The following is a 12427-nucleotide window of genomic DNA, read 5'->3' on the forward strand; positions in this document are numbered from 1 at the left end:
ACCAAAAATGATGGAAACTGATCTTTATCCTGTTAAAATGAAATATGTGGGGACTCTGCTCTCCCGTGCTGTGCAGGTCTGTGTTACATTTCTCCGACATGGAGCAGTTCGGTGACACAGTGACACTTTCCCTCCTGCCTGAAGGTGACAATCCACTGTTTGCAGCCTGGCTGACTGATGGCAGGTATTTTCTCTGTGGGCAGGTCATCCTCTTGGACTGCACAGCTCCAGCAGCAAGTGGGATGCAGGGAATCCTGCCAGCAACCTGTCCACGGTGGCGATCATGCCGGTGTCCGAGGAGGTGCCGCTGACAGCCTTCACCCTGGAGCTCAAGCACGCCCTCAGTGCTGTGGGTGAGTGTTCCCATGTTGGCATCACAGCAAACAAACTCTGCTCGTCATTTTAGAGTGTCATGGCCGGGTACTGTCGCCTGTCAGAGGGGGGTTCACGCTGTGTTAGGGGGTAGCAATACCTGGGGGTGGTCGTAGGGCTGGGGAGGAGGTTTGGGAGAGAATCCTGTGGCCTTCCAGTGCCTTATAAGAAAAGGAGGGGGAGGGACTCTTTATATGGCCAGATCCCCACAAGACAGTTGGGGAATGGTTTTAAACTGGGGGCAGGATTAGATCAGAGATTAGGGAGAAATTCTTGTGAGGGTGGGGAGCCCCTGGCACAGGGTGCCCAGAGAAGCTGTGGTTGCCCCTGGATCCCTGGCAGTGTCCAAGGCCAGATTGGAACTACCTGGGATAATGGAAGGTGTCCCTGCCCATGGACAGATAATCTTTAAAGTAATTTCCAGCCCAAACCATTCTGTGATTCTGCAGCAGTGGTCAGGATGAGCCTTTTTCATTCTTCCTGCTTCTCTATTCCCATCCTTAATGTGCATTTCATTATAGTTGAAAACTTTGTTGTCTTAATGACCTGGAAATACTCACCAGCCTCCTCTCTGGCCCTTGTTTTGCCGCCCTCAGTTCCCCTAAGTCACTCCAGGAGACACATCCCATACCAAGGCACTGTTCCCATGGCACCTGAGAGTCTGATTCTCTCCAGCTCATGGGTGAGAGTCTTTCAGACCTCCTCAGCTGAAAAGCTTCATCCAGCAAAGGGTTTCTTAGGCAGTTTTCTTGTGTTGTGGTTGCACATGAGTGGTAAGCGTAAGACTCGGTGGAAGATGCTTGTGGAGGGGATCCAGATTGGCACTGGAAATCCAAAGTTTAGTCTGAAATCATTGTCCCATTTGTTGCCAGCTTGTTTGTCTGTCTCATGCCCACAAAACCATGTGTTCAGCTCACAACTGAGTCATTAATTGCTTTATCCATGGGTGAAGTTGCTTGTGCAAGTTCCAGTTCCTCACAAACCCATGTATTTAATTCAGAATTCATTTTTTGTTCATTACTGGTGTTTGACATTTCCTGAACATCCTCTTCTCATCCTCAAATGCTATTACAGATCTCTTGAGTGAATCTCCTTTGAGGAATTATTAGTCTGCTCTCTCATGGCTTATAATTTTTTTAAGTACAGGTTACCTGCTGCTTGAGGTGTAGCCACTTACATTTCTTGGTAATTTCCTTTTTGACTTTTGGTGTCTGGAGCTGATGCTCCTGTTTGTGCTTAAAAATCTTCTGGGTGAACAGGCACAGGAAAAAGCTGATGGTGCTTGAGCTCTTGAACCTTCTGAAGCCTGAATTTCTGTGCAACTTATGGTGGAAACTCGTTGCAGTGAGAACTAATTTGTGGGTGTTTGAAGATTCCTCTTATTTTGGAGATGGCAGAGAAATGTTACATCCATAATGGAGCTGTGTTGCTAATGGGGACTCCTTAGGGATCACTGCCAGCTTGTTTTGATGTGTGACAACACTAAGAGCCTGTAAATAAAACAAACAGAAACTTAAGTAGGTAGATGGACTGTTCAGGATAAAAATACCCATTTGGGCTGAAAGCAGCAGGCACGTGCCAAGGGGGGAGTTTGGTGGGGTCACTCGGCCTTTCCTCCTTCACCCTTCTCCTTTTCTTTCCCTGGGCTGACGCCTGTGCAGTGCTTGGCAGCTCGAGATGGTTCTGTACACCCTTGGCACCTGAAGTTGTTGCCAAAAGGGAGCAGACGGCTGCAGTGGGAAGAGGAAAGTGTTGTGGGAAAACACAGGGAGCCATCTGGTCCCAACCACCGCTGGCACAGGAGCTCTCTGGCCCTGCAGCCGCTGCTCCACGCCCAGCCCGAGCTCCCTCAGCCCCCCAGAGCTCCCAGGCAGTGCAAAACCTCTGCAGAGCTGTGCTGGGGGTGTTGGCAGCCTGCAGTTCTTCTTTCTTTATTTAGCAGAAGCAGCATTCTCTTTTTTCCTCCTTTTTATTTTTTTTAACTTGTAGCTTTTGTATTTTCTCCTTCACCCTCTCCCTGAGGGTCGTTTGTTTGGGTGTTCCCTCTCAGTGCCTCACAAAGTGCTGGGAGCCACGTGCAGGTGGTGCTTTGCTTTCAGGGAAGGGGCTGAGGTTTTGGAATGATTTTTTTTCTTCTGACTTCCTGCAACAAAAAAATGAACTGAGCAGTGGAGTGAAATTTTGATTTGTTTTCAGGTGGTTTTGCTATTCACCTGCACATTTGACATGAGGGGAGCTGTTGCCCAAAGAAGCTGCCCCATCCCTGGCAGTGCCCAAGGCCAGGCTGGACATTGGGGCTTGGAGCAGCCTGGGATAGTGGGAGGTGTCCCTGCCTGTGGCAAGGAGTGGAATGAGATGAGCTTTAAGGTCCTTTCCAGACCAAACCATTCCATGATTCCACGTGGAAAGGTTTGCACTGGGGCCTTGCTGCCACCTGAGCCCTTCCCTGAGCTCCCAGCTCTCAGATGGCTCATCAGCACTTGGGGCCTGGGGGTGAACTGGGGTCAGACCTGCCCCGGCTTTGTGGGAATGAGAGCTGTTAACGTGCTTGAGAAGGCTTAATCGAAAACATTCTCTGAAAGGAACTCTCCCTTTGGAAAATAAGGGGTTTGGCTGTGTAGATTTGCTGCACTTCACATTTTTTTGGTGTTTGTTTTTTGGTTTTTTTTTTCCTTGAGCCAGCCTTTTTTCTAGTTGTCAGTTAAATGGCAGCATCTGATTACAGTACTTGACTTAACATTTAATCCATATTTAACATTTCATCCGTATAATTTCATCGCTCTGAGCTTCAGATATGTTCCAGAGCAGTGGAGAGCAGCCTTGATATGTGGGGAGGTAAAAGCAGCTGGTTTTAGCTTTCTTTTGCAACTTAATATATTTATTATAGAAAATTCTTTCCCCTTCCTGTTAATATGAACTTAGCTGGATATTGCAGTGATGCCTTGAATTTCCCTGCTGCAGGTTGGAGATGAGGATAGAAGGAATTAGGAGGATGCAGACAGGAACACTGAGACCATTGCAGGAATCACCAGCTGCTGCTGCTCTGGGAAAGGAGCCTGGCCTCAGGATGCAGGCTGACCCCAATCCTGGTGTGGGAATTCAGGCTGGGTTGTAACACAATGTAACACTTAAAAGGTGGTTTTCCTTTTCCATGAGAAGGCTGTGGGCAGTGCTTGGAGTTGGAGCTGGTTGCAGGTGAATCTATTTAACAAGATTTTGGGGCTGGTTTTGGTAATTCTTAGCTAATTCTGTATTATTCTGTATTCTGTATTATTAAAGGGATATAAAAATAATGGCAACAGAATCTTCCTTTCCCCAGGAAAAAAAAACCAAAACACTTTTGCCTGTAATGAGACAGGACTTCATGCTTTCATTGCTTGATTCCTTTTAGTGGTTGAATTAATTTTTTTTCCAAATTTCTTTTTTTTTTTAATGTTCTGATTTGTAATGGGAACAGCTCAGGTGAGCAGCCTGCTCTCCATCAGGGATGCATTCTGCACACAGGGAGCACCAACGTGTGGGACCACCCACAGCTTTCCCCAACCCATTCGTGCTGGTTTCTTTGACATTTGGTGTTTCTGTGGTTTATGATAATTCACATATTGTTTCCAGACAGTGGGATTGTGTCCCAATTAAATGCTAAGGGATGCTTGTGCTTCCACAGAGCTTCCAATCACAGAATGGCCTGGGTTGGAAGGGATCCTAAAGATCACCCAGTGCCACCCCTGCCATGGGCAGGGACACCTCCCACTGTCCCAGGCTGCTCCAAGCCCCAATGTCCAGCCTGGCCTTGGGCACTGCCAGGGATCCAGGGGCAGCCCCAGCTGCTCTGGGCACCCTGTGCCAGGGCCTGCCCACCCTCACGGGGAGGGATTTCTTTCTAAATTAAACCTCCTCTCTTTGAGTTTGAAGCCGTTCCCTGTGTCCTGGCACTCCAAACTTGTAACCAGTCTCGCTCCATCTTTCCTGTACCTTCAGGTCCTGCAAGGTCACAGTGAGGTCACCCCAAAGCTTCTCCTCTCCAGGCTGAACAATCCCAGCTCTCCCAGCAGAGCTGCTCCATCCCCCTGATCCCCCTGGAGCCTCCTCTGGGCTCTCTCCAGCAGCTCCAGCTCCTCCCTGTGCTGGGCCCCGGGGCTGGGGCAGTTCTGCTGCTGTCACAAGCTGTGTGATGAAGGATTTATTTGGGACCTGGCAGCAGTAGCTTTCCATGGACCTGCCCTCACCTTGAGGCAGATACAGAATGAAAAATGCCCTGAGCCCTGTGGGCAGAGCAGGAAGGGCCTGCAGGGCGCAGTGACCCAGAGGCTGCAGCCCTGCTGTCCCCTGGCTGTGCTGCAGGCTCCAGTGGGACAGCCCTGCCTCTGAGTCTGGGGCTTTGGCTCTCTGAGGAAGGATTCTGTGGAATATCCAACTTCAGAAAGCAGGAACAGAAATTTCCAGCTCCAAACTGGAGTGCCAGGAAGGGGGACAGATTTTTCTGCCATGCAATTCATCATGCTGGTGAATTCTGGTCAGTGCTCATGATGTCTATTTTTATTATTAATTCTTTTCCTCTTAATCCTGGTAGAGCTGAGAGCATCTTTTGATAAGAAGTTCTTCTGCAGTATTCAGATTTTTCAAAAGTATTTGCCTGACTATTTTTTTGTTCCTTTACTGAGACCAGCTAAAAGACACCACATGGCTCTGCAAATTCTGGTTCTATGTGGGAGCCCTCTGATCTCATAGAATTTCAAACTGAAGTAGAGAGGGATTCAGATCCAACATATGTGTCTCTCTCATTCCTTTCTGCCCTTTAAATTTTCCTTCTTTTCAGTTCTAAAAATGTATAATGTAGAGAGCTCGCTGAAAAATCTTTGCTAATAATTTATTGGGGTTTTTAATTACAGTTCTGCCTGTCTTTACACACAAATTAGATTTAAATGTGAAATGTTCACTGTGGTGCCTGAACCCTGGCACAGTTTGGTATCTTTTTGCTGGGCAAGATCTTCTGACTTGCAAACGCATTTATCAGTTACGTGACTTTGCCACATAATTTTGTAGATTTTTATTAGGCCAAAAGTAAAATTTCTTTTGATGGGGTCCAAGCAAGTACATTTGCTCTGCTAAAATTTTTCTGTGGTGCGTTTTGTACTGGCCTTGTCTTTTGATGTGGGTGTGTTTTTCAGGTGAGGTGGATTTGAAACCATTTCTGAGCCTCAGAAATTACTCTCTGCCCTCTGGGCTGCTCATTTCTCCAGGCAGCTTTTGGACCGTGTTTTATTAGACTTAGAACTAGGACACCTGTACTCCTGCCCCTGCATATCTTAGAAAGTGATGTTTTGTTAGGAAACAAATGACCTAAGTGAGTACCTTGCTCATCCCTGGAAAGAAAGGGAGGGTTTTTGTCTCGTGTGATGCTTTTTCCCCTCACTGAGGCAGGAGGTTGGAAGCTTTGCTGCAGCCCTTCTCTTCAGTGCCCTTGTTTGTTAGCAGAGAAAATGAAGCAGATCTCTGGTATTTGCCAGTTTTTCCTTCCCTTCTCTTCTTTTTCATGGATTCTTAGTTCTGTACTGGAAAACAGATGGCTCTGGAGTACAGCTTTAGATGCTCTGTGAGGTTTTCCCAGAAACCACGATCCCTGTGCCTGAGGTGATGCCACTGCCTGCAGTTCTCTCACCTGAAGCACAGAAAACCTGCGATTCAGGATCCCTGGTTGTTCTTGGCTGACAGAAAAATCCCCAGGCTATTGAAAGTCACCACCTCAGGCTTGAGAAATCCAAAAGGTTGTGAAAGCTGCGGATTGCTGGAAGCTCAGGGAATGGCTCTCAGTTTTCCTTGCTCTGATACTCCTCCCCAGCAATCTGCTGCTGCCTGCTGCCAGAGACACCACAGGGCTTGGAGAAATATTCCACGTTACCTCACATCACCTCTCCTCTGCTCTTCACTTTGAGCTGTTCACCCCGTGTCTGATCCTGCTGCCAGAGCACCCAGGGGTGCAGGGATGTGTCCCTGATGCCAACTCCAGCTGGAACTGCCCATGAGGCTGATGCCAGGTGTGGAGAGAGGCTGGTTGGAGGTGTGGGACTGTGATAATGCACTCGAAGGACGCACTGACACATTGACCTCGTCACTCCTGCCTGCAGGTGTGGCTGTTTGAGGGCTGTGGAGTTGAATCATCACAGAATCGTGGAATGGTTTAGGTTGGAAGGGACCTTAAAGCCCATCCCATCCTACCCCCTGCCATAGGCAGGGACACCTTCCACTATCCCAGCTTGCTCCAAGCCCTGTCCAACCTGGCCTTGAACTTCCAGGATGGGAATGATGTTTTTTCACTGCTTGCTTGCTCTCAGCAGTTTAGTGGAAATAACACTTTTGTTGGTTCTGTTTGCTGAGCTCACATATGTTGGTGTTCTTGGTTGCATTAATGGTGGGGTTTTAATGGCTGATTAATTGGGAGCCTGCTAGAAATTGGGAGTGCAGAGCAGATGGTTGGTATTTCTGAGACAAAACAAGTTGGTTCTGTTGGAAGCATCACCGTGTTCCGTGCTGGGGATGAGTGAAGGTCTGGGAATCTTTGTCCCGTGTCCCTGGCATGTGGAGGGATGGGATGCTGGGCAGGCTCCTCCCGAGCTGGCACAGCCAGGGTCTGTCTGGGCACCCTTGTTTGTGTCCTGTTCTGTGAACTGCTGCTTTCCCAAATCAGAATTGAGGTCTGGATAGGATTTCTAAGTCTCTCCAAGGCTCTTCTGATGCTTGCTGGACACGTGTTGTCCACAGTCAAGGTGTGTCTGCCTGAAGGAGCACAAAGATCCACCCCAGCCCTACAAACTCTGCCTCTCCCCTGGGGTGAAAGCTGTTCTGGCTGCAGGTCACTGGCTTTGATGGTGTCCCCTGGGTTTAGTGGTGTCCACCTAGGGCTGGACCCCATTGCATCACCAGGGGCTGATGCTCCTGGGTCAGTGCCCATGTAGGGGGTGACAGGCAGAGGTGCCCACGCTGCTCCCTTGGTGTTGTTTCTCTTGTTTGACATTTTTATTGCATCCTCAGCTCATTTGGCATTTCAGGCAGTTTGTCTTTGCTTGCTGAACTTCCAGCACTGTCAGAAAGCTTTATAAGCCACATACCCTGGAAGGATATTTAATCCACATATCTTTTCTATTTAGCTGAGAACTCTGACACGTTAATGAACACTGATGATCACTCTGCTGCTGAATGCTTGCAGAACTGCCCTGCCCTCTGCCCCTGCTGTTCTGTCCCGTGCAATGCCATCAGGATTCCCTCTGGGAGACCTCCCTTATCCCATTATGCCATTCAAAGCTGTACCAGACCAACATTCACATCAGGTGAACAGTGAATCAGATAAAAGAATCTGCCAGTGTTAAAAATAAGGTGATAACCCCCTGTCCCAAGACTGGGGCTGTTGCCTGCAGTTGTGTGGTTCAAGGAGCAGCAGAGGGAGGAGGGAAGGGCAGGCAAAGTCCACGTCTGTTCTGGGAATGATGCTCATTCCCTCTGCTTGGGACTTGTTGCTTTCAAAGGAACCAATTTCCAGAACTCTTGTTGGAGGATGAGGAAGTCAAATTCTGTTCTTGAGATGTCCTCCTCTCTGTGCTTTCTCACCAGCTTTATCTTTTGGTCTCTGCTTATGGGATATTTTTGTCCATTTCTGTTTGCCCTTCCTTGATAATCAGCGTAGCAAAGAGCAAATGTTATTTGGGTGTTGGAAAGTACAAGATGAAAAATGACACTTGGGAACTTTTTCAAGTCTGAGAGTAAAGTCAGCTAAAGGAGAGTGAAACCTTTGCAGCGGGACTTGAGCACTGAGGGGGAGATGAGTTGGCCCTGAAGGTCAGGACAGCCCATTCCAGATCTGTACCTGTGGGCTTTGCTTTTTGAACACATAGGTGGGAATTTGTGACCTTCTCCCATGTTGGTTGTTCACGGTTCCTTGATTTTTACTGAACTCGTTATAACCTTGCCTTGAGACTCCTCACATAATGAAGTGTTTTGTTATTTAGTACATAAATTTCAGTTCTGTTGTTAATGAAACAATGAGGGATTGCACAATGAAGACATGAATACAAAGCAACTGCTCTGTCATGTTCTGTAAACGTGAATTTCTCTCTCAGTAAGAGACAGGTAATATTTTCTCTAGGTGTGCAGTTATTCCCTTAAATTTTCTTTTCTTTGCATTTTTTTGTATTTAACTGCAGTCACTCTGCAACCTCCACCACATATGGCACAAATTGCTGCAGCAATAGAATTGCTAATAAGAAAATTAAACTAAAGTGCCTGCAAGAAGCTTTATGTGCACCAAAATTCAGCTCAGATCTGAGGTTGTTGCCAGATGTGTCTGTATCTGTCTGTGCCCTACAGATTTGGGAACGTCTTTGGGGTTGGTAGTGCTGTGGGTTCCTGCTGGCACGTTGAATAAGTGGTAATGCTGCAGAGAGCTTGAGGATTCACCTGGAGGGTTGGTTCAGTGCAGGATGAACAAGTTCTGGATTTTGGGAGGTCAGTGGAGAGGCTTTTTTCTTTGAAACCAGGATCCTGAGCTTTGTGTGGCTGTAAAGGTCTGTGATATTTTGAATGCTGAGTTTATGAAAATGCAGCTGCAACAGGAGCTGTCACCAGAGCCAGGCTGGACAGGGCTTGGAGCAGCCTGGGATAGTGGAAGGTGTCCCTGCCCATGGAATGGAATGAGCTTTAAGGTCCCTTCCAACTGAAACCGTTCCGTGATTCTGTGATCCTGCATGACACCAAGGAATGGGATAACAGAGCTTGCAGGTTGTGACTGCTGGGAACAGGGAGAATTGGAAGATGTATTCCTAGAAAAGTGTGAAAATTTTTGTGAAGACTTTTTGCCAGCTCTGGTCAATGCAGTGATCCATCACTGCCTTCAAAGCCAATTCATGGAATTGAATTATTGGAATCACAGAATGGTTTGGGTTGGAAGGGACTTCAAAACTCATTTCACCCCACCCCTGCCATGGGCAGGGGACACCTTCTACTATCCCAGGTTGCTCCAAGCCCCATCCAACCTGGCCTTGGACACTGCCAGGGATCCAGGGGCAGCCACAGCTTCTCTGGGCAGTTTTCTCCAGGAGCTCAGGAGCTCAAGTTCAGGTGTTCACAGATGAAATTCCTTGTTCCCCCAGGTCCTGCCCTGCTGCTCACCAGTGACAACATCAAACAGCGCCTGGGCTCTGCTGCTCTCGACAGGTACCTGCCCTCGTCACTGCTCAGGGAGATGCAGAGAGACACTGGACTGCTCTTAGAAATACAGAGTTTGGGAGTAAAATCCTGTCTTCTGACATACATTGAGCCTTCTGCTCCAGGTGTTGGAGACAATAATGTTTCAAGAGTATTTGGTGCAGATGTGGGTGGGTTTTTTCCACCATTACTTTCTCACTTGTGAAATTGGAAAAGCTGAATTGCTCCAAGTGTGCTCATTCCTAGGGATGCTGGGGGAGCATTACTGAAGTGAGGCATCACTGCATCCTCTTGCCTTGGTGTATCTGTCTAATGGTGTAAATCCTGGAGAAACAGAGCCAGCAGGAGCTTGGAGCTGGGAGCAGATCCTGGCTGAGCAGGAAATGCAGGACTCTCCCTGTGTCAGATTCCGCTCTATTCTCTTGGGAGCTGCGATGTAAAACCAGTTGAATTCCCTGTTTTCCTTGTCTGTCCCCAGCATCCACGAGTACAGACTGACCAGCTGGCTGGGCCAGCAGGAGGACATCCACAGGATTGTGCTGTACCAGGCTGACAGCACCCTGACCCCCTGGACCCAGCGCTGCATCCGCCAGGCCGACTGCATCCTCATCGTGGGGCTGGGGGACCAGGAGCCCACTGTGGGAGAGGTGTGGGAACTGCTCCTTCCCCTCTTGGCACTGGGAACAGTCCAGGTCAAAGCAGGTTGCTTCACACTCATGCATTTTTCCCGGGTTTAACACCGGGAAAATTTCATAAATAATGAAATATTTCTGAGAAATGCCTGTTAGGAATAGCAAAAGAATTGCATGAGAATCCTCTGAAATGGCAAGTTTTATGTGGGAGTACTTCCAGCAAAGTTCTTTTCCTCTAAAGAGTCATTTTTGGCCCATGGTAAATCAAAAATTGCTTTGAAGCTTTGCATGTCTGCTCAGAATTTCTTTGGGTCTCCACATAAAGGGAGAAATTCTTTTCTGCCTGGATGAAATTCATGGTGTGTGCTTAGGAAAAAGTAGATCTAAATTGCAGTGTATGAATTATTTATTATATTTTATTACAGATTTTAAGCTGTACTTTTTTTCCCCCCTTACTATCTATTTTTACAGTTTTATATTTTATTACCAAAGTCTTCTGACCAGACAAAAATTCTGCAATAAATTAAAAAAAGAGATCACAGGTGGGGTTTTTTAGGATGCTGAAGTGCTGAGTCTGACCTGCAAAGAGCCTGGGCTGGTCCCACGTGCAGCTTTTGTGTGTGTCCTGTTGTGTGGGCTCTTCCTGCCTGCACGTGGGAGGCAGGAAGCACAGGCAGAACAAGCTGCCAGCAGTTGCCTAAAACAACAACAAAAAATTCAGAATCAGAAATGCAAGGAGGAAAAAAAAAAATGGACTGATGGGAAGGGAAAGAAGAAAACACTGAATATTTGTGGGCTCGAGTCTGACTCGGGCAGCATCTCACGTTGCAGGAGCAGTGCCTGCCTGTGCTGTGCATTTAATGGCCTGGTTTAAGTCAAAACCATTCAGGTTTGAATCCTTGGCTGATTTTAGACTTCTGTGTGCTGTGTAAGCCCAGAGTTAACAGTGTTGTTGCCTAAATAAATGATGTTTGGGGGTTCTGCGTATGCAGATTTGGATTCAGGTGGGAATAGGGGTGTGGGGTGTGTGTAGATGAATTTCACTGAGGCTGGAGCAGCCAGCACTGATTGCCCTTTCCTTTGGTGTCCATAACTGCTGTAGCTGGAGAGGATGCTGGAGAACACTGCAGTGAGAGCCCAGAAGCAGCTGGTCCTGCTCCACAAGGAGGATGGGCCTCTCCCTTCCCGGACCGTGGAGTGGCTCAACATGCGGAGCTGGTGTTCTGCTCACCTCCACATCCACTGCCCACGCAGAGTCTTCTCCAAGAGGAGTCTGCCCAAGCTGGTAAGAGATTCCTGATTTGGTGGCTGGTCCCTTGCTGTCCCTCACTTTTGTCTGTAATCTGTGTATCAAGGGGGATCTGGGATAATGACACTCCGTGATATTCTGGTATGCCGTGGGTTCTCTTTACATCTGCCTGGCCTCAACTGGATTCAGGAAGCAGGGATAAGGGAGGCAGGTTTTCTCTATGGATGCACACTTGGCTTTTTGATCTCCTGAAAAGGGTAATTTCAGCATCCTGAAATGAGTAACACTGTCTCAGAGTCCCAGTCAAAGGTGTGTACAGGCTGTAGAGTCCTTTTTGTTGGAAGGATCCCTGTGCTTCCCAAAGCCATGCTAACTATAAGGCAGAGGCAGCCTGGGGTTGTTCCTGGATCCCAGGAACATTGTCAAGGAAGAGAAAGAGCTCCAGAGGAAATGCTGTACTGCCCCCAGCAGCTCTAAAAGACTGAGAGAGGCCACTGGTCACTAGAACTGTTTGGGTGGTTCACAACCCTCTGTTCCTTCGGAGAAGCACTGTAACAGAGTCACCAACAGCTTCAGGCTGGAAGGGACCACTGGAGCTCCTCCAGTCCCTCCTCCCTGCTCAGCAGGGTCCCCTGGAGCAGTCACTAGGATTGTGTCCAGATGGGTTTGGGCTATCTCCACTGAGGGAGAATCCACACCCTCTGTGATCTCTGTTCAGGGCTTGATCACTGCACAGGAAAGAAATTCTTCCTTCTGTCCAGTGGAACTCCTGGGCATCAGTTCCTGCCCGTTCCTCTTGTCCCATTGCTGGGCCCCATGGAGCAGAGCCTGGTCCATCCCTGCAGACAGGAACAGACATGGATAAGATCCCTCTCAGTCTTTCCTTCTCCAGGCTGAGCAGCCCCAGCTCCCCCAGCGTTCCCTCACAAGAGAGAAGCTCCAGTCTCCTCATCTTTGCAGCATCTTTTAGCAGGCTGCT

At 48.2% G+C, this 12427-nt stretch overlaps 1 protein-coding gene across 3 annotated transcripts in view; it reads left to right on the top strand.

Moving 5' to 3' along the window:
- PNPLA7 (patatin like phospholipase domain containing 7) overlaps positions 1 to 12427 on the top strand; it is a 117722-nt gene that overhangs the window by 61081 nt on the left and 44214 nt on the right. For all 3 annotated transcript variants that reach the window (XM_042052283.1, XM_042052284.1, XM_042052285.1), the window contains exons 22-25: positions 204 to 353; positions 9513 to 9576; positions 10046 to 10214; positions 11302 to 11484. In XM_042052283.1, the coding sequence (XP_041908217.1) occupies positions 204 to 353; positions 9513 to 9576; positions 10046 to 10214; positions 11302 to 11484 (566 nt within the window). The remainder of the gene's footprint in view (positions 1 to 203; positions 354 to 9512; positions 9577 to 10045; positions 10215 to 11301; positions 11485 to 12427) is intronic.

Source organism: Corvus kubaryi, unplaced genomic scaffold, assembly GCF_017639235.1.
Source record: "Corvus kubaryi isolate FWS band 111438036 unplaced genomic scaffold, C.kubaryi_AGA036_p1.0 78, whole genome shotgun sequence".
Lineage (NCBI taxonomy): Eukaryota > Metazoa > Chordata > Aves > Passeriformes > Corvidae > Corvus > Corvus kubaryi.